Source organism: Delphinus delphis, chromosome 19, assembly GCF_949987515.2.
Source record: "Delphinus delphis chromosome 19, mDelDel1.2, whole genome shotgun sequence".
Taxonomy (NCBI): Eukaryota; Metazoa; Chordata; class Mammalia; order Artiodactyla; family Delphinidae; genus Delphinus; species Delphinus delphis.
In genome coordinates, this window is record NC_082701.1 from 46,549,962 (window position 1) to 46,568,376 (window position 18,415).

The following is an 18,415-nucleotide window of genomic DNA, read 5'->3' on the forward strand; positions in this document are numbered from 1 at the left end:
CTGGTCATCTTTATTTATACCACAGCCCATGCAACACAAAACCCCTTGGGACTCAGAAAGTCCCCCAATTAAGATCTCCCTGGCAACATTCCCCCCAGATTCCCAGGTTATTACGGAGTGATTACCCATGGACCCAGAGCTGCTGTAGGAGATTTGATTTAGGAAGCTCCTAAAGGCGACCCTGAAGACTCCTTTGTCCCCCCAGTTAGAACATGGGTGGGAGACCCAAACGGAAAGTACCGTTGTGCTGCTGGCTCGGCGTCTCCGGGAGCCGATCCTGACAGTTCTGCTTTCTCAGAGGCCTGGGCTGTGTCAGAACGAGATTCAGCTCTGCTCAGCAGAAGCCTCGGCCAGCCCAGGAACATTGCCCAAGAGCTCCAGCCCTGCCCTCACTGACCTGCTTCTCGTTCCCCTTTCGGGGTCTGTTCCGGAGAGGCTCCTTATCTGAGGCCTCACAGGACAGAGGAACGCCCAAGGAGGTCCCTCAGGCCAGGGGCAGCGTGGGGAGGAGGAAACAGATGACTTAAAAAGCGCTTAGGGGGCTTCCCTGGTGGCGCAGTGATTAAGAATCTGCTTGCCAATGAAGGGGACACAGGTTCGAGCCCTGATCCAGGAAGATCCCACATGCCGCGGAGCAACTAAGTCCATGCGCCACAACTACTGAGCCTGCGCTCCAGAGCCCGCGAGCCACAACTACTGAAGCCCGGGTGCCTAGAGCCTGTGCTCTGCAACAAGAGAAACCACCACAATGAGAAGCCCGTGCACCGCAAAGAAGAGTAGCTCCCGCTCACCACAAGTAGAGAAAGCCCGCGCAGAGCAACAAAGACCCAACGCAGCCAAAAACAAATAAATCAAAAAAAAAAAAAAAAAAAAACACTTAAAAAAAAGGTGCTGGGGCTTCCCTGGTGGCACAGTGGTTGAGAGTCTGCCTGCCGATGCAGGGGATATGGGTTCGTGCCCCGGACCGGGAAGATCCCACATGCCGCAGAGTGGCTGGGCCTGTGAGCCATGGCCGCCAAGCCTGCGCGTCTGGAGCCTGTGCTCCTCAACGGGAGAGGCCACAACAGCGAGAGGCTCGCGTACCGCAAAAACAAACAAACAAAAAAACAAACAAAAAAAAGGTGCTTAGGGAGTTGGGCCATGAAACTGGAAGGGGAGTGAGCAGGGGCTGGGGGTGGGTGTCACCCCTGCTTTCCAACAGGGAATTGTGACTGAGCAGCTTCTTGGTGCCTCTAGACCAAAGGTTGTTGGACTTCTTCTGTAAAGGGACAGAGATTAACTATTTTAGCTTCTGCAGGCCATGTGGTCTCTGTAAAAGACTTCACTCTGCTGCCACAGCACAAAAGAAACAAGTGGGAGCGGCTCTGTGCCAGTAAAGCTTTGTTTACAGAAACCTGCAGTGGCCTGGATGTGTCCTGGGGGCTGCCGCTTGCTGACCTCTGCTCTAGATCCAAGAATGGGGACCTTAGAGGACAAGCCACCAACCTCCCTTAAACAGACGCCTGCTAACCAAATGCTGCAGGTGATGATTAGATGGCTTTCTTGCCTGGTCACTATCTGGCCTGTGCAGCCTTTACCTCCCTCTGGGAGAGCCAAGAGCTAGCAGGAACACTCCTGCTGCAGTGCGTTTGGCTTCACACAGACCTACTAGAGGCTGATGAAAGCGACAGACCCTCCTCTAGAAAAATGCACCTGCAGGGCATGTGTGTGCCCATGCGGGGACACACACACACACAATGTGCTTGCTTGCTGAGAATCTCAAGGGAGTGCCCAGCCTTCCTGAAGCTTATTCATGGACCGCCTAGAGGCCTAAAAAATCCTAGGGTAGGGCTTCCCTGGTGGCGTAGTGGTTGAGAGTCCGCCTGCCGATGCAGGGGACGCGGGTTCGTGCCCCGGTCTGGGAGGATCCCACATGCCTGTGCTCCGCAACGGGAGAGGCCACAACAGTGAGAGGCCCGCGTACCGCAAACAAACAAACAAACAAAAACCTAGGGTAAGACCCCTTGCTCACTCAGAAACAGAACTAATTTTTTTGTATGTGAGAGAGTGCTCAAAAACACACACAAAAGAGAGAAACAACCCTGTAAAAAAAGACAAATGACACAAAGAAGCAATCACAGAAGAAATACAAACGATCACAAAAAAGAGGTGAAAAGATGCTCCATCTCACTAACAAGGAAAAAAATTTTAAATCATAGTATATCAGTTTTCACCAGATTAGACCGGCAAATGTTTGCAAGATTAATGACAGGGTATTGGAAGGGGTGTGGAGGAAAACCTCTCAGACATTCTGGAAGGCTAGCATCTGTGTATAAACTTTTGGGAAGACCATTTGACAATCTGTATTAAAATTTAACACATGCTGATCCTGGGGCCCAGCAATCCCACTTCTAGGAATTTATTTTACAGAAATACATGTACAGGGATGTTTACTTCGGCAGCATCATAAATCAGAAAAATTGGAAACCAACCCAAAAGTCCATTAGCAGGAAGCTGGTTACATAAAGTACGGCACATCTATATTATAGAACAACATGGAACTGTTTAATAATGAGGCCAATCTCCATAGTTTAAAATAATAAGGTAGATTTCTGAGGACTGGCAGGAAAAGACATAAAAGATACACTGTTAAGTGAAAAAGGCACGTTGTAACAGTATTTCTTTTAAAAAGAGCAACATTAGTATATCCAGATTTTCTTATTTTTTTCATAATGGAGAGTTACATTCTAAACTGATGAAGTTAGGCTTATAGGATTTTACAGTCCACATTTTATATTTCCAAAACAGTGACTTCTTACTTTTTGTTTTATAATCGTAAAAAAGAAAAGAAAAGAAAAAGAATCCTTATGAGCCTACTAGCCTCCCCTAAAGGTTTCTTGGACAATAACTATGAACTGATTTTAAAGACTATCTTCCTTTTTTTTTTTTTTTTTTTTTGTGGTACACGGGCCTCTCACCGCCGTGGCCTCTCCCTTCGCGGAGCACAGGCTCTGGACGCGCAGGCTCAGAGGCCATGGCTCAGGGGCCCAGCCGCTCCGCGGCATGTGGGATCTTCCCGGACCAGGGCACGAATCGGTGTCCCCTGCATCGGCAGGCAGACTCTTAACCACTGCGCCACCAGGGAAGCCCTTCTTTTTTTTTTTTTTTAACATCTTTATTGGAGTATAATTGCTTTACAATGGTGTGTTAGTTTCTGCTTTGTAACAAAGTGAATCAGTTACACATATACATATATCCCTGTATCTCCTCCCTCTGCGTCTCCCTCCTTCCCACCCTCCCTATCCCACCCCTCTAGGTGGTCACAAAGCACCGAGCTGATCTCCCTGTGCTATGCGGCTGCTTCCCACTAGCTATCTATTTTATGTTTGGTAGTGTGTATATGTCCATGCCACTCTCTCGCTTTGTCCCAGCTTACCCTTCCCCCTCCCCGTATCCTCAAGTCTATCCTCTAGTAGGTCTGCATCTTTATTCCCGTTAAAGACTTTCTTAAAGGGGATTCATGGTGTGGTGGTTCTTATCTATTTGTCTTAGGCTTTATTACAATAAAGCAGCTTTCTGTATTTCAGAGCGTAACCTCCTCAAGGACCATCTCTTTCTTCTACCCCGAAATTCAGAGCTGCCATCACATGGGCATAGTGTGGCTCAAATAACGGGGGTGATGCCAGATTTCTATTTTTCATTTTGATGAAAGAGGTGGTCGTGTTCACACTATCAAAAAACAAACAGAACCACGGCTCCTGCTTCACAATTTATACAACTTAGTGGAATCTGTGTACGTTTGACAGTTCTAACATATGTCTTACAGTTTCAACATTTGTTTTCCCCTGGGAATTTGAGAAGGAAGGAGATATATCCATTTTTTATAAATCTACCTGGTTAAAAAAATAAAAATAGGGACTTCCCTGGTGGCGCAGTAGTTAAGAATCCGGCTGCCAACGCAGGGGACGTGGGTTTGACCCCTGGTCCAGGAAGATCCCACATGCCACAGAGCAACTAAGCCCGTGCACCACAACTACTGAGCCCACGTGCCACAACTACTGCAGCCTGTGCGCCTAGAGCCCGTGCTCCACAACAAGAGAAGCCACCTTGATGAGAAGTCCACACACCGCAACAAAGAGTAGCGCCCGCTCGCCTCAACTAGAGAAAGCCCGCGCGCAGCAATGAAGACCCAACGCAGCCAATAAATAAATAAATAAATAAATGTTCCTTCAAACAAAATTAAAAAGAAAAGAAATAGTAGCTTTAAAAAAAAATAAATAAAAATGTACAAAAGGGTACAAGGTCAATCTCCTTCACACCACCAGGGGCAAGGCAACCAGAGTTCCCAGATACGTGTGTGTCCCCCACTCCCCGAGCACAGCACATATGTGGTCCTGGGCCGAGTCTCTCTCACCTAACACAGACCCCACCGAGTGGTCCATTTCCATGGACCCAGACCCAGGCACTTCATCCTTCCCACCGGGTCAAAGTTCACACAGCAAAACGCAGGAAGGGTGAACAGAAGAGGCACTGGGCCAGGCCTGGCCTCTGGCTCACAGCCTGTAGGAAGGGGTCAAAGAGATGTCGGTAGCTCTTCAAGCTCCTTACAAGAAGACCAGCAAGTCCCCAGAGCTCCCTCAAAGCTAAACGAGGGCCCTTCAACAGCATGACTCCTGACTCATTAGTGGAAAGAGAAAGCAGAAGTGAATGCACTGCAAATAAATAGTGATGGGAGGTATTGTTTCATAAATACTTTCTCAACGGGAAACTGAGACGGTCCACACCTTCCTGTTGGACAGAGAAATCCCTCTGAAAGCCTAGCATTCTCACTTCTTTCCCAATGGCCAGCTCTGAAAGGCACACCTGCCTGACCAGGTGAGCCTGCACACAGCTCCCTTCTTCCTCCTCCTTTGACTTTCTTTTAACCCAGACCTTCCTGCAGCCTCTCCCATTTCCAAAAGAAGCACATTCTGTGGCGTTCTGGTGCTACCATAGAAACCCTCCCCAGAAGGGCTCCCTGTGCCCAGAAGGGCTCTCTGTGCCCCAGCATTTAGAAAACCCAGCAGAGAGGCAGCCTATGTGTTCCCCAGAGTTTTTCATTCAGTTCTGAACAAAGCAACAGTTAGGGGCAGGGTGATTCCAAGAGAGGTGTGTTTTAAGGTTGCACTGTTAGCAAGAAATCTCTTGCCACAGAAAATATGAGAAAAGAAAGCAGGTGGCAGGTTTTTTCTCCCGGTTCCCGCCTTCTCTAGGCACATGGCTCCCTCAGCACCTCAGTCATGGTCCGGAGGCAGGGGACCGGCCACTCCGCGAGTCCCGCTCTGCTGCCTTCCTTTCTGCCTGCAGGACCTCCCCAGCTTGGGAGGCCGAAGCTGGCTTTGCTGCCACAGCCTCACCACCGATGACCCTCTACTGCTTGGGATACCCAGGCAGAGGCAGGCAAACGGAAAGCAAGGAAATCAAAGCCAATAAAAGCTGCCTCAGATTCACAAGAAGATGACCGAACTAGAGATCTTCCTAAAAAAATTGGTACTTACTGTTAATGAGGTGAATGTCATGCACATCCCACCAAAGCCATTCAGAGCCAGGGCGATGAAGATGAGCACGGAGAGAGCTGGAATGAAGCAGAAAAGCTCCTAAGCGGGGAACCACGGCTGAGCTTCAGGGACCAGTGCTGGGTAAGGAGCCGGCCCCGAACAAACGCAGCTGAGCGCCTGACAAGCCATCAGGCGTTAGTGCCGGACACCTGGGGAGCTGGCCCAGCCTCTGCCTCATCCTCCTCTCGCCTATTTTACGGAGCTTGGGCTCTTGCAAAAGCTGTACCCCCGTCCTCCTTTTTCCACTAACCTTAGCAGCAAGGGAGAGGCCTAGAGAAGCTGCTTCACTGAAACCCAAAGTACAGGTACCCAAGAATCAGGAGAGGAGCCTGGATAAGATTTGGGTGAAACTCAAGTCCTATTTTGGTGTTTGTTCTAAAAGTCCCTGCAGCATCAGTTCCACCTGAACAGGGTTAGGGACCAGGCAGCTTCTAAGTTATTTTTAAAGTGCTGGCCTGGGCTGCCCCAAGGGGCTCAGCTCATGACCTCCACACACACCCCTGCAGCTGGCCTAGTTCTCCAGTTGGCATCAATGAGGCCATGGGGGACTGGCCTGGCTTGGCAATGAGACGGGTGTTTCTCACCCCCTGGGAGCTTCTCTCAGACCTCTGTCTGGGGCCATTATTTGGTTACCCAGCCACCCATCAGAGATAAGTCACTGGGTAAAGGCCTAACAGGTGTCCCTCTAATGTGAGCAGTGAGCAGCAGGCCTGGCCCAGCTTTCTAGAGCAGGTGGGCCTACAGGCACCTCTGGGCACTCTCTCCCCGGTCCCTGACAAAAGGGTAGAGGAAAAGCTTACTCACAGTTTGGGTTACTTGCTCCATATGCAATCAACAAGCAGGAGACAGCAAAGCAGGCACTAAAAAGAAACAGAAACAGTACACTGTTATTACTGTTATTGTTAATATTGCTTATTTGGAGGTATTGGTTATGTGCCAGATGCTTTCAGAAAATTTACGTACATTCTTTCATTTAATTTAACAATTCTACAGAGTATAACTGGCTCCATTTTACTGATGAGAAAAATAAAACTCGAAAAACAAAAACAAGACAACGAGGTCCTACTATACAGCACAGGGAACTATATTCAATATCCTGTGATAAACCATAATGGAAAAGAATATGAAAAAGAATGTATATATATGTATAACTGAATCGGTTTGCTGTACAGTACAGTAGAAATTAGCACAACATTGTAAATGAACTATACTTCAATAAAATAAATTTTTTAAAAAACAGGTATTCAAATACTTGGAAAAAAACAAACACAAAAACTAAATTCTCCAAAGTCTCCTAGCTAGCAGGTGGCTAAGCTGGAATTCAAGCCCCAAAGCCAGGTCTGGTAAACACCCCGCTGCACTGCCCCCTCCATTCCCCAGACTGGAGAGGGCCAAGGCTGTGAAGCGAGAGAGGACACAATCCACTCCCCAGGCTCCCATGCCCGCTCAGCAAAAGGGGATGGACAGAACCCCACCGGGCAAGGGGCGATGAATGGCAGCTTCCAAATCCCCTCTGCCTGGCTCTAACCTGGGACCAAGTCTGCTTAAGCTCCAAAGAATGAATGAAACTGGTCCCCCACGCATTTCCTTCAGGGCTACAGGCCTCGCTCATTGCACACCACTGTCCTGCACGATGCTCATTTCCAATGGGACTGGCTTGGGGAGTACCTTGGCCAGAGAGGGCCACCTGCTTGGTGGACTGGCCCTGAGACTGGCAATCTGGAGCTTTACAGCCCAGGAACACATCCCAGGAGGTACATAAGATGACCCACTAAGGTACCAGAGGTAGGGAAATACTATTTTACAATTTTATAATTTTAGAAGTTTTATAATTTTAAATCTCAGCCACTTTAATTTGTATTTTTTGTATATGTATCATAAGGCACATAAAACACCATATGAGATGATGGATGTTCCCTGAACTTACTGCGGTCATCATTTCATGAGGTATGTGAGTCTGATCATTATGCTGCACCTCAGTCTTATACAAGGCTGTACATCAATTACTACCTCAACTGAATTGGAAGAAAAAAATAAAGCACATAGAACATTAAGAATGATATACATGGGGGCTTCCCTGGTGGCGCAGTGGTTGAGAGTCCGCCTGCCCATGCGGGGGACGTGGGTTTGTGCCCCGGTCCGGGAAGATCCCACATGCCGCGGAGCGGCTGGGCCCGCGAGCCATGGCCGCTGAGCCTGCGCTCCACAACGGGAGAGGCCACAGCAGTGAGAGGCCCGCATACCGCAAAAAAAAAAAAAAAAGGACACTGGTTTCCAGTCTTTCTGACCTTACACCTCCATGAGATGAAAGAGTTTGAATACATACCTCTAATATAAGCACATAGAGTTGTCAATGATATACACATATATCATTCTTTTTTTGTTTGTCTGTTTCGCAGTACGCGGGCCTCTCACTGCTGTGGCCTCTCCCGTTGCGGAGCACAGGCTCTGGACGCGCAGGCTCAGCGGCCATGGCTCACGGGCCCAGCCGCTCCGCGGCATGTGGGATCTTCCCGGACCGGGGCAGGAACCCGCGTCCCCTGCATCGGCAGGCGGACTCTCAACCACCGCGCCACTAGGGAAGCCCCAAAAACCAGTGTTCTTAATGACAAGCGATTCCAGGCCCGCCCAGGCAGGCCTGAGTCCTGTGACATTCATGCAGATCGGCACAATGCAAGGGTCACAGTAGCTATTGATTTGGTTGCACGTGGGGTAGGAAGCCCGTCCTGGGCAGGCATTTAGGGAGCTCCACAGTGCACCTGAGAGCAGGTACCAGGATTACCCACAGTGGGGAATCTCAGCCCAGGGATCCCACCTGCCCACCCCCACCCCTAGAACTGACCTGCCCAGCAGCCTGAGCTTCCTTGGGCCGTACTTGTCCATGACGATGCCCAGAGGCAGGGTGATGGCACTGAGCAGGAAGGAGCCCACGGTGAAGGCCAAGTTTAGCATCTCATCCTGGGCCTTGCAGCTGAGCCAGCCATTCATTCGGCTCACCTCCTCGTGCTCCGGCTCTGCTGTGCCCCCCACTGTGCCATTGGTGACATTCTCTGTGTGTAGAGGGAGGGAAACCTGACCACAGGGTCGTGGCAGCGATCTCCAAAGATCAGAGGGGCGGGTGCCCACCCGGAGTCAGCCCACTGGGAATGCCAGGGCTGAATCTGGCTACCCCCCAGCAGGCTGGCATGTCTATCTGGCCCAAGCTCCCTGGAGCGATAATGCAGAGATTCTTCACTTCTGTGTGGGGGTCACAGATGCTTTCGAGAATCCAATAAAGGAAGCTCCACTCCTGCTCTTTAGAAAATGCGCAAAGTCTTGCCCACAGTTTCAGGGCCTTCAGGCATCCCCGGCAGCACCCACGAGCCCCAGGTTGGGATTCCCATTCTAGAGTAACCGACACCTAGAAGAGTAGGCCTCGGGACCCAGCCCGGGCTGTGAGTGGGACCCCAGGCTGGCTAGAACCTTCTCTGCAGCTCCGTCCATGGAAACAGTCTGCAGCCAGTATACAGGAGGCCGACCCTAGACCACCTGGGAAGGACAAGCTGCTGGTCTCACTGCGCTGCCCTTGGTCAACCGAGGGGAGGGGTGAGTAGGCCTCCTTTACTGCCCAGTACGGCAGATTTCTCAAACACACAGCCCCTGTGCTCAATCCTCCCCGATGTTCTCACAGCATCAACCACCACATACACTGTGTCATGGAAGCCCTTGGGAAGGGTTTTTGTTTTGTTTCGTTAAAAAAAAGAAAAGTCCCGAGTAATTTGCTTTCACTTGTGGAAGTGCACCTTTCTTCTTCTCGCTGGGGTCATGATGTCACTGTCCCCTGTGGCCACGCCTGTGCTGTAATCCCAGTCCTTAACGATACCCTCCAAAGTCCACCTGGCACCAAGACAACGAAAAGACGGAGGAAAAAGTGCTGCAGCAGCGGAGGGTGGGAGGGTAGAGGATAGGCCGCCATGTGGCGGAGGAACCCTCTCATCTTGGGAACTGCTAGTTAAGAGATGCTGACTAATCCCGCAGAGGGAGGAGCAGCCTCTGATGAGAGGTGAGGTCGCGCTGGGAGGCTCAAGGAAATACCTCTCTTCAGATAACTGCGTGCCTCCTGAATGCGGCCCCCTGGCACCAGGGTTATAAATCTGACGTGTGCAAGGCCTGCCCAGGTCTCTCTCGGGTGTGACCCAAGGTTACGGGAAAAGATGCACCTTGGGTGAATCATACTATATGCCAGCCTCTGACCAACAGGCCCTGCAGGGGGCACGTTGAGGGTGGGGTGCAGGGACCTGGCCTCTGGGTTCCAATTTTGGTTCCTCCACTTCCTATTTGTATAACCTTGGAGAAGTGATTTCATCTCTACCTCAGTTTCTTTATCCGTAAAATGGGCATAATATAAAAAATCATCTACCTTTCTAGAGTTTTGAGGAAGATAAAAGAGAAATCCAGATAACATTCTAGAGCTCACATAGGCATAGAAAATGCTCAATAAACAATAGCTAAAAGTTGTTATCACTACTATTACTACTCGTCTCGTTGGCTCGGAATGGGGGTAATGGCTGGCAGCACAGCTGGACACACTAACTGGGAGCAGAGTTCTGTAACTGACCATTCATCCACAGCATGAATTCATATCTAGTCTCCCCCTGGGCTGGGGGGCCTGAAGGACAGGGACTGTGTTCTAGTCACCTGTGTCTCCAGCACCTCCCCTTGGTCCTGGTACACAGTAGTTGTTTACTGAATGAATGAAAACAGTGGCATCAGATCACATTGGCCAAAAGGATCAAGAGAGAAGAAATGAAACAGGACACATGGAACCAACTTGAAGACAGAGGGGATCGAAGGAGATTATAGCCCCAATGTTAACCTCCCGAAGCCAAAGACACAAAACCTAACAAGCCAGACTCTCAGCGCCCCCCACCACTTTCTCTCAGCTTTCCAAAAGATGCCCCACCGTGCTGGCAGCCAAAACACATGACCAACAGGGTCATCTGAGTCCATTAGGATCCAGCTCAGAACCGTCACACACACTGCCTTAGCCAGCAGGCCTGAGCTGCTTGTCCACAGCGAGGCCGCTTCTGGAAAAGCAGAGCTGCTGTTGGCACTGGTTTCGGGTGTCAGCTCTGCCAGCAGCAACAGGAACTGGAATGTAAAGTGGGAGGACAGGGTGTCCGCAAAGCAACGGCCACCTCCAGGTCGGTGTGCAGGTGCAAGCGAACCAAAGAGGTGCGACAGAGTGGGTGGGGGGGAAGGGGCACCCCCAGGCCTGGGATCGCTGGCTGGTGAGAGCGCTAGAGGATGCGAAATCACTCCGGGCTGGGAGTGCTGTGGGATCTGCTGCTACAAGCAGGGAGCCATGATCGGATGGGGAGCAGAGGAAGCGAGGCAGCACGGGGTCTGAGGAAAGGCACAAGGGTGTTCTGCTCCCAGCTTCCCCAGAGAGGAACCACAGCTGGACCTAAATCCATGACTGTACTCCCCGAGAGAGAGAGAGAAGATGAAATCCCAAGGCAACATACATATGCAAGGCAGACTCCCTGATTTGCTCTAAGTGAAGATGGGGACGAAAACATCTTGAATTGTTTAGAGATCTGGTCACCCTGTAAACTAGACAGGGGGGCTCAGGGGGAGAGAAGTTAGAGTGGAGGGAAGGGAATCTGTCTCTCCCATCTTTCATCCTAGAGCCGCTATAACAGAAGCAGGGACCTTACACTTTTGGCCACCAACCTTCTCTTAAATCCCTGCCAACGGGGCCACCTGGCCCTCTGCCCTCCCAGCTCCCGGCAGTGATGTCCAGCAACAAATGAGCTGGGGGTGGAGGCGCCCGGGGGGCCTCTCATCGGCCCAGGGAGTGGTGCGAGAGTGCCCCTCGCCCCAGAGGGAACTAAACCTTCTGTGAGCCTGCAGCTTTGTTGGCAGTAAACAGCCCACACGAATTATCACAGATCCAGTAATGCCCAAACACAGTCACACCCAGGCTGCTTCCGTCGCTCTGCTCCCACCTGGGCCACTGTGGGCCAGACAGACCCAAACAGATAAGCACACAGGAAGCGCCAAGCCCCTGGGGTGCCCCTCTGCTCCCAGCCTAGACCTCAGCCCTCACCCCGGTCCAGGCTGCTCTGTGCCTCACCTGCACCGGCTTATTACAGATGCGGCCAGAGTGGCCCGTTCCGGCCCAGCCCAGCCCAGCCAGGGAAGGTGAACCAAGAAGACAGGCAAGGAACTGGCGTGTCCGGAGTGTGCAGAGAACAGGCGTAAGGCTGCTTAGGAGGAGACCCGGGGCAGGGAAGAGAGAACAATGCCTGCCCTGTTCGGCCCCACTCACAGAACTCACACACGAAATCCTTACAGAGAAAGCAAGGGAGAAAAGAGGGTGCAGTGGTCCCCCTGAGGCTCCCCTAACCTCCCTGGATCAAGGAGGGGGCTCCCCTGACCCCAGGGAAACAAACCAGAAGAGCTGACCGTACGATGCTCAAGGGAGCAAGGGGCACCGGGTTGCAGGCCTCTGCAAACCCGAGCTGCGCCCCCAACCCCCAGAGTGCAGGCCTCTGGACGCCCTGCTGTGGTCTCTGCCCCAGGATCTCCTGTCTCTCTCAAATCCTTAGTCTATCCGGCAACAGGAAGCAGCATCTCAGTCTGGCAGGGGGTATGTAGGTAAGAGGTCAGCCTCAGACACAGCAAACCGAGGCAGGACACAGTCAGAGGACCATGCCGGGTAGGCCAGGGCCCAGCCCCCGCGTTGTGATGGCAGAGTGCCGGCGTGCGCTGGCCACTGTGCTCTGCGCTAGTGGTTCCTGTCTCACCGAGCGCCATCCCACCATCACCCCATGTTCCACATCCAGATACCAGGAGTGTCAGAGCAGGTAAGTCACTTCCCCGAGGTCTCATAGACAGTATATGGGGAAGCTGGACTTGAATCCAGGTGGTCGGACCTCAGAGCTCCTGCTTTTAACCTTCAGGCTGTGCTGACGCTGTACCACCTGGGTTAGAGGCTTTTCAGAGAGAAGATGCTGAGGGAAGAAAGACGCACAAGGCTATCAGTGTCGGGGCAATGCCAGGTGGCCCTTAATGTCACCTGGTGAGAATGGGACTGCCCCCAAGATGCTCCCACGAGGTCCCTGAAAGCCAACCAAGCTGGACAGGACCTTAATGGGACACCAAGAAGCCAGGGAGGGCCAGCAGATGTGGAGGAGGGAAATCAGGTCATGGAAAGGAGGCAGGCAGGGTGGGTGGGGAGGGCCAAGGGCACCAGCTCCTTTGTGACACGTCCCGAGGCTGAAGGGCCCAACCTGGATCCCCAAGTACCGAGTTAAAAAAAAAAAATCCAAAATAAACTGGGGGGAGAGAGTGAAAACAGCCCTATTCGCAGCAAAAAAGTGAAAGGACTTCCCTGGTGGTCCAGTGGTTAATACTCCCCAAGCTTCCACTGCAGGCGGCATGGGTTCGATCCCCGGTCAGGGAACTAAGATCCTGCATATGCCACGCGGCGTGGCCACACACACACACACAATGTGAAACGATGGGTTTTCAAAAGCTACCACCAGTGGCCTTTGAGGGTGGGAGGAGACCATAAAAAGGGAGGGCCGTCAAGTGGCACGGACCATCTCCTGTCCACATCTGCAGCCTCGGTCCGGCCTGGTGGGGACCGGGCCTGGTCCTGCTCTCTCAGGGTCCTGGGGGCCAGCTTCCTGCTTTGTTTCAGTGAGGGGTGCCACCCCCCGGCCACCACAAGCAGAGTAACTGCGGTGGTCAAGAGCACAGAACTGGGGTCTGCCTTGGGGTCCATGGCTGGGCTGGACCGTGGCTTCCTCGGGCAGAGGCCACGTCTCCCACCTTCAGGACCCCCACCCCACCCAGCACCTGGCGTGTGGCAAGCCCTCAACAATTCATGAGAGGCTAACAGGTGAATCTGACCATCTCTTCTGCCTCAGGGGCTTCTTCCTGCCTTGAGAATAAAATCCAGTCTCCCCAGGGGCCTGCAGGCCCTGGCCCCTTCCCAGATCTCCAGTAATCTCCTGCCCGCCTGTCATTTCTCTCCTCTCTTTCAAAACACAGCTTACCCCGGAGGCTCACTGCCCGCTCCTCTCCTGAGTCACCCCTGTGGCCCTCCACGCTTCTGCCTAAATATCACAGAGCCCCCACCCACCCAAGTTGAACCAGATCCCCACGGTGGCTCTCACCCCGGCACCCTGCTCTCTGCTGGGGTCGGACCACCACTTGGAAGCATGTAGGCCTATGTGTGATGACTCTTAGATGCTGGCAGACTACAGACTCCCTGAGGGCCCGGATTGCTCTGCGCCCAGCAGAGCCCCTCAGAAAATGTTTACTGAATGTATAGGTCAGATACACCAGATAGCACCAGGCCCCTGGGCTGACCCTGTCGAAGTGGGCCACCGGTTGACAGAGGAAATGAAGAAAGAGTTTGGGTGTGGGTGGTGACAGCGGCCATCCGGCCGCCAAAAGAACACAGTTCTGGAAAAGCCGGGGCTGGGAACCCAGTCGGTCTCCTGTCCATTCCAGCGGGGAGTGGGGAGGCAAAGCCAAGTGCCAGGCCCAGGTCCCCAGCCCCAGTCATCCATCCTGACTGTCCGGGAGACAGGGATAAAGAGCTGAGGGGAAATGGAAAACCCAGCTCTTTCTTTCTGTCTCCCACCTCGACATGCTGGAACCGGACACCGTGTCTGTGGCCGGATTCTGGCTGGAGTCCCGAGAAAGCGTTCTGAGAACCTTTCAACAGGTTCAGGCAAATTTTCTTTCGAGAACAAACCAAAGCATCAGTCCTAAAAGCCACAAAAAGCTGACAAATTTGCCTTTCAGTCAGCTGTAGGCTGGTCAGCTTTTCACAAGCTGAAGTCAATAAAGGTAATAAACGGCCTAACCGCTTCTCTGCACTTCAGCCGTCCCCCAAGCATGAAAATATTAGGCCTAAGCAGAAATCTTGATCCTAAATCCTCCGGGCACACCCAGCCAGGCAAGACACAGGGACTCCTGGCCCCAAAAGGCAACAGGTTACTCCAACTCCAAGAAACAAGGAGCAAGGAGGCCAGAGAGATAAGCTGTGTGGAATCAGCAGGCCTGCCCGCCACGGATGCTGGGTCAGCGGGTTTGCCAGATAGTCAGAAAAACCAAAATCAGAGGCAGGAACAAAGGCACGGGATAAGAAGTTGATGTTCAACCCACAATCCTGACCCTTCACCTTCACTTTGGTTTACAGGAGGGACCAGGCAAGCCTCTCAAGGGCTTAAACACCAACTCAGCACTACGTAGGCACAATCTCCGGGACTCCTCCCACTTCAAAGAAGGAAGAAGCCAAGGCTGAGGCAGGAATGAAGTGACCAGCCCCAGCGCTGCCAAGACCATAAAATAAATTAAATCAGTGGACGATGTGGGGGGGAAAACGCTAGAATCAGACCTTCTGATACCACAGTAGGTCAAAAAAAAAAAATTGACTACGATAGTCCTCCAGTCTGGATGAGATGCTACAAGCTTCATCTGGGGATGATGTTTCCTTCTGGTTTTAACCCCTCTGTGCAGCCTGAAAGAATCCATCAGAGGCAAGCAGGAAGGGTCATGAACTACAAGGAGAGGAGAGAGGGAGGGAGAGGAGGCGCCTAACACTCCAATCTGTTCCCTTCCAGAGTCATTAATCTCCTAACATCTCTCGGGCAAAGCAGAAAGCTTGTTTAAGGAACAAGGTCTGAGTGACTCTCCCATCTCCCGAGATTTCTTGCTGATGTGGGAAAAGGTCTGCCAAGAACCCTAAGGTTATTAGGAAATATTTCTGAGTGGCTAAAGGCTAAAGGTTATAAATGATATACTCTCTGCCCTCAGGCAGGCTCAGCATCCCCTCCCTTTCTCCTGTCCTTAACCTCTCCCAGCTGAAGCTTCCCTAGTGACTTGGAATGCTCAGGAATCTCCTAGGAAGATCAGAGGAGGAGACCAGGGAGGGTTCTACACGGGCTGACAGGCAGCATGAGCTGGTCCAAAGCTTTCTCTTCCCTCAAAGTTAGAACTCTAGAGAAAAAAAAGGCATGCTGGGCTTCCCTGGCAGCGCACTGGTTAAGAATCCACCTGCCAATGCAGGGGACACGGGTTCGAACCCTGGTCCGGGAAGATCCCACATGCCGCGGAGCAACTAAGCCCTTGTGCCACAACTACTGAGCCTGTGCTCTAGAGCCCACGAGCCACAACTACTGAGCCCGCATGCCACAACTACTGAAGCCCGCGCGCCTAGAGCCCGTGCTCCACAACAAGAGAAGCCACCGCAATGAGAAGCCCGCACCACAAGGAAGAGTAGCCCCCGCGCGCCGCAACTAGAGAAAGCGGCACGCAGCAACGAAGACCCAATGCAGCCAAAAATAAATAAATTTAAAAAAAATTTTTAAAAGAGGCATGCCAGTGGTGTGATTCAGGGAGTCAGATTTGGGCTATTTCCATCCAAAGGAACTTGGGCAGGGGCTGCTGACAAAAGTACTGGGGAGAGACATTACTGAGTTCAACCCTTAGGTAGTCACTGCTGGGGACAGCGAGCAGAGGAAAACATTTCCTATCAAGGTTGCCTAGGAAGGTGGGTAGCAGGGTAGTGGGTGAGAGGCACTTAGGTCCCACTGATTGGCTGAACCCCACTGACCTTCAGCATTCAGAATCCTTTCACAAGGTCATCAGGTGTGAACACAGGGGTGGGGGTTAGATTTCTTGTAGACAAGCATCCTCGGCCTTCATTCAGCAACACCAGTGTGTAGCAAAGGGAGAGGACAGACCTAGTGTCCTTTTCATAAATATCTTCCTTACCTCTCTCCTCCCCCCACCCCCATGGGGGTAGAAGGCCACTGAGATGTTCTCACAGCCTGTGGGAGGAAATGCCCTTTGGAGAATCATAAAGCAGCAAAAATAGACAAGAAATTGTATCGGAAAAGCCCTTTAGAGACTCCATGATAGCCTGACAGAAAAACATCTAGATTCTAGATGAACCTTCCACCGGCTGCAGGCCAAGCCACTTCCTCTCTCCTGCTGCACCCCAGCTACTGAGTCAGGAGTTCCTCTTTCTTACAGTCAGAGAGCAACATGTTTACTGCAAAGCAAGTGATGTGCCAGGCACTGGGAGGAAAGGAGTCCAGTCATGTTCCCAGGTGGTGGAAAGAACACCCTGGACTTAGGGATTCTGGATCTATTACAGTCTACAGCTGTGCGGCCTCAGACAAGTCAGAAGATCTGAGACTCAGTTTCCTCAGTCACAAAACAGGGACAGTGATGTGTACCCAGCACACACTGTGGGTGTGTGTGAGCTGGGTGAGGATCAAATGGGCCTTTTGCTAACTAGGAGGTGCTGCGCAGTGAGGCGGTCTTGCTGGCTGGGTCTACACCGCCATCCCCCCCCTCTCCCGAAGCCCCCACTCCAGGAACCACCCCGAGTCCGAATACCCGGCTCACCTGGCTCAGTACACAGGTAGGAGTAAAAACCCTCCGACTTGAGCATGATGAGCAGCGAGCCCCAGCCCAGGAGGACTGCCGAGAAGAGGAGGTTTTCCAGCACGGCCGTGCAGGCCATCCACCAGCGGCGCCGATGGGCAGTGGCCAGGGTGGGCGCCATGGCGAGGCGAGGCGAGGCGCGGCGGCCCGGCTCCGGCTCGGGCTCCGGCTCCGGCTCTGCAGCCGCCTGCGCACAGACCTCGGCGTCAGCGCCCGGCACTATGCAGCCGGGTCGGCCAACCCGGGCCGCTGCCGCAGCGCGTGGAGCTTGTCACCCCTCTGCGGCCCGGGAGGCAAGTGCGCGCAGCAAGGAAGCCCCAGCCCTGCCCGTGCCCTGGGCCACCCTCTCCGCCGCTGGCTCGTCCGCCTGCCCGCAGCTCCAGGAGAGCCGCCCCGGCCAGACAGGGAGACTTCTCCCTCGGCTCACTCGTAGGGAAACTGAGGCACGGAAACAAGAAGGGACTAACGCCTGCTCAGGGACGTGGACTTAGTCCTGGCTCCCAGAAGGATTGACACAGCCTGGGGGTTGGCAAGGGAGGCAGCCTGAGGTCCGGATACCTGGGCAGGTGCATACCTGAGGGCTGCCACTCCCTAGGGCCCTCACTGGCGCCCGCCCGCCGGCACTGGAGACCCTCTCCCAGACCGGGCTCCCTGAACCACAAGATCAGCGCACGGAGTTCCAGAACGGCCCGCCCACGGCCCGCTCATTGGCCTGACGGCACAGGAACTGCCGCGCCATTGGCCGCTGTCTAGGTCGCTAGGCGCTGCGGCCACGCGAGCCCCGCATGGGAGAGGAGAAGCCGGTTCAAACCGGCGGCGCGAGTCTCTCGCGCGACCCCCATCGGGGGCCGTTTCCTCGGCAATTAGCTCGTTTCCATGGAAGTGGACCCCCGTCCCTCCATCCCCCGGCTCCCTCCTCGATTCGTCAACTCTTTCTTGGAGGCTCCTCATCCATTCAGTCTCTCTCCTTTCTCCTTTCCTCTCTTCTTTACATCTTCAACCTACGCCCTTATTCGTGCGCCTTCTGCCCCCCAGCACCCAAGCCCGGGGCCCAGGTCCCCCGGATCCAGCTCACCCGGTTCTTACTGCTGTGTGTCGGGCCCGGCCGGCGCCTTTTCTGCCCCCCTTTTATTCCAGCCCTTTTATTCCGACCCCAAGATGAAAACACTGCCACACGCTGATTGGCTGAGTGGGGGCTGGAAACAGGCTTTATCCAATCAGCAGCCACCCGCCCGCCCCGCTGCGAGCAGAAGCCGGTTCCGGCCGGACTAGGAGACAAACAAGGGAGCTGGGGGTGCACCGGGACCTGCGTTGGGCGGTGTTTTTGGTCTGGTGCTTTAAACTGGAGTCACAGCCGTGCCGGGAACCCCCAGAGGCATTGC

At 53.1% G+C, this 18,415-nt stretch overlaps 1 protein-coding gene across 2 annotated transcripts in view; it reads right to left on the reverse strand.

The window, feature by feature from the left end:
* Positions 1-18,175, reverse strand: part of SLC43A2 (solute carrier family 43 member 2) — a 39,526-nt gene extending 21,351 nt beyond the window's left edge. The window contains exons 1-5 of one of the 2 annotated variants that reach the window (XM_059996503.1): positions 18,109-18,175; positions 16,995-17,220; positions 8,419-8,626; positions 6,381-6,436; positions 5,517-5,593 (exon numbers count right to left, since the gene is read on the reverse strand). In XM_059996503.1, coding sequence (XP_059852486.1) covers positions 5,517-5,593; positions 6,381-6,436; positions 8,419-8,626; positions 16,995-17,154 — 501 coding nt within the window. In that variant the 5' untranslated portion in view covers positions 17,155-17,220; positions 18,109-18,175. Of the gene's footprint in view, positions 1-5,516; positions 5,594-6,380; positions 6,437-8,418; positions 8,627-9,358; positions 9,453-16,994; positions 17,221-18,108 lie in introns of those variants that run through there. The other variant, XM_059996504.1, reaches the window with a different exon arrangement.
* Positions 18,176-18,415: the final 240 nt, after the last annotated feature.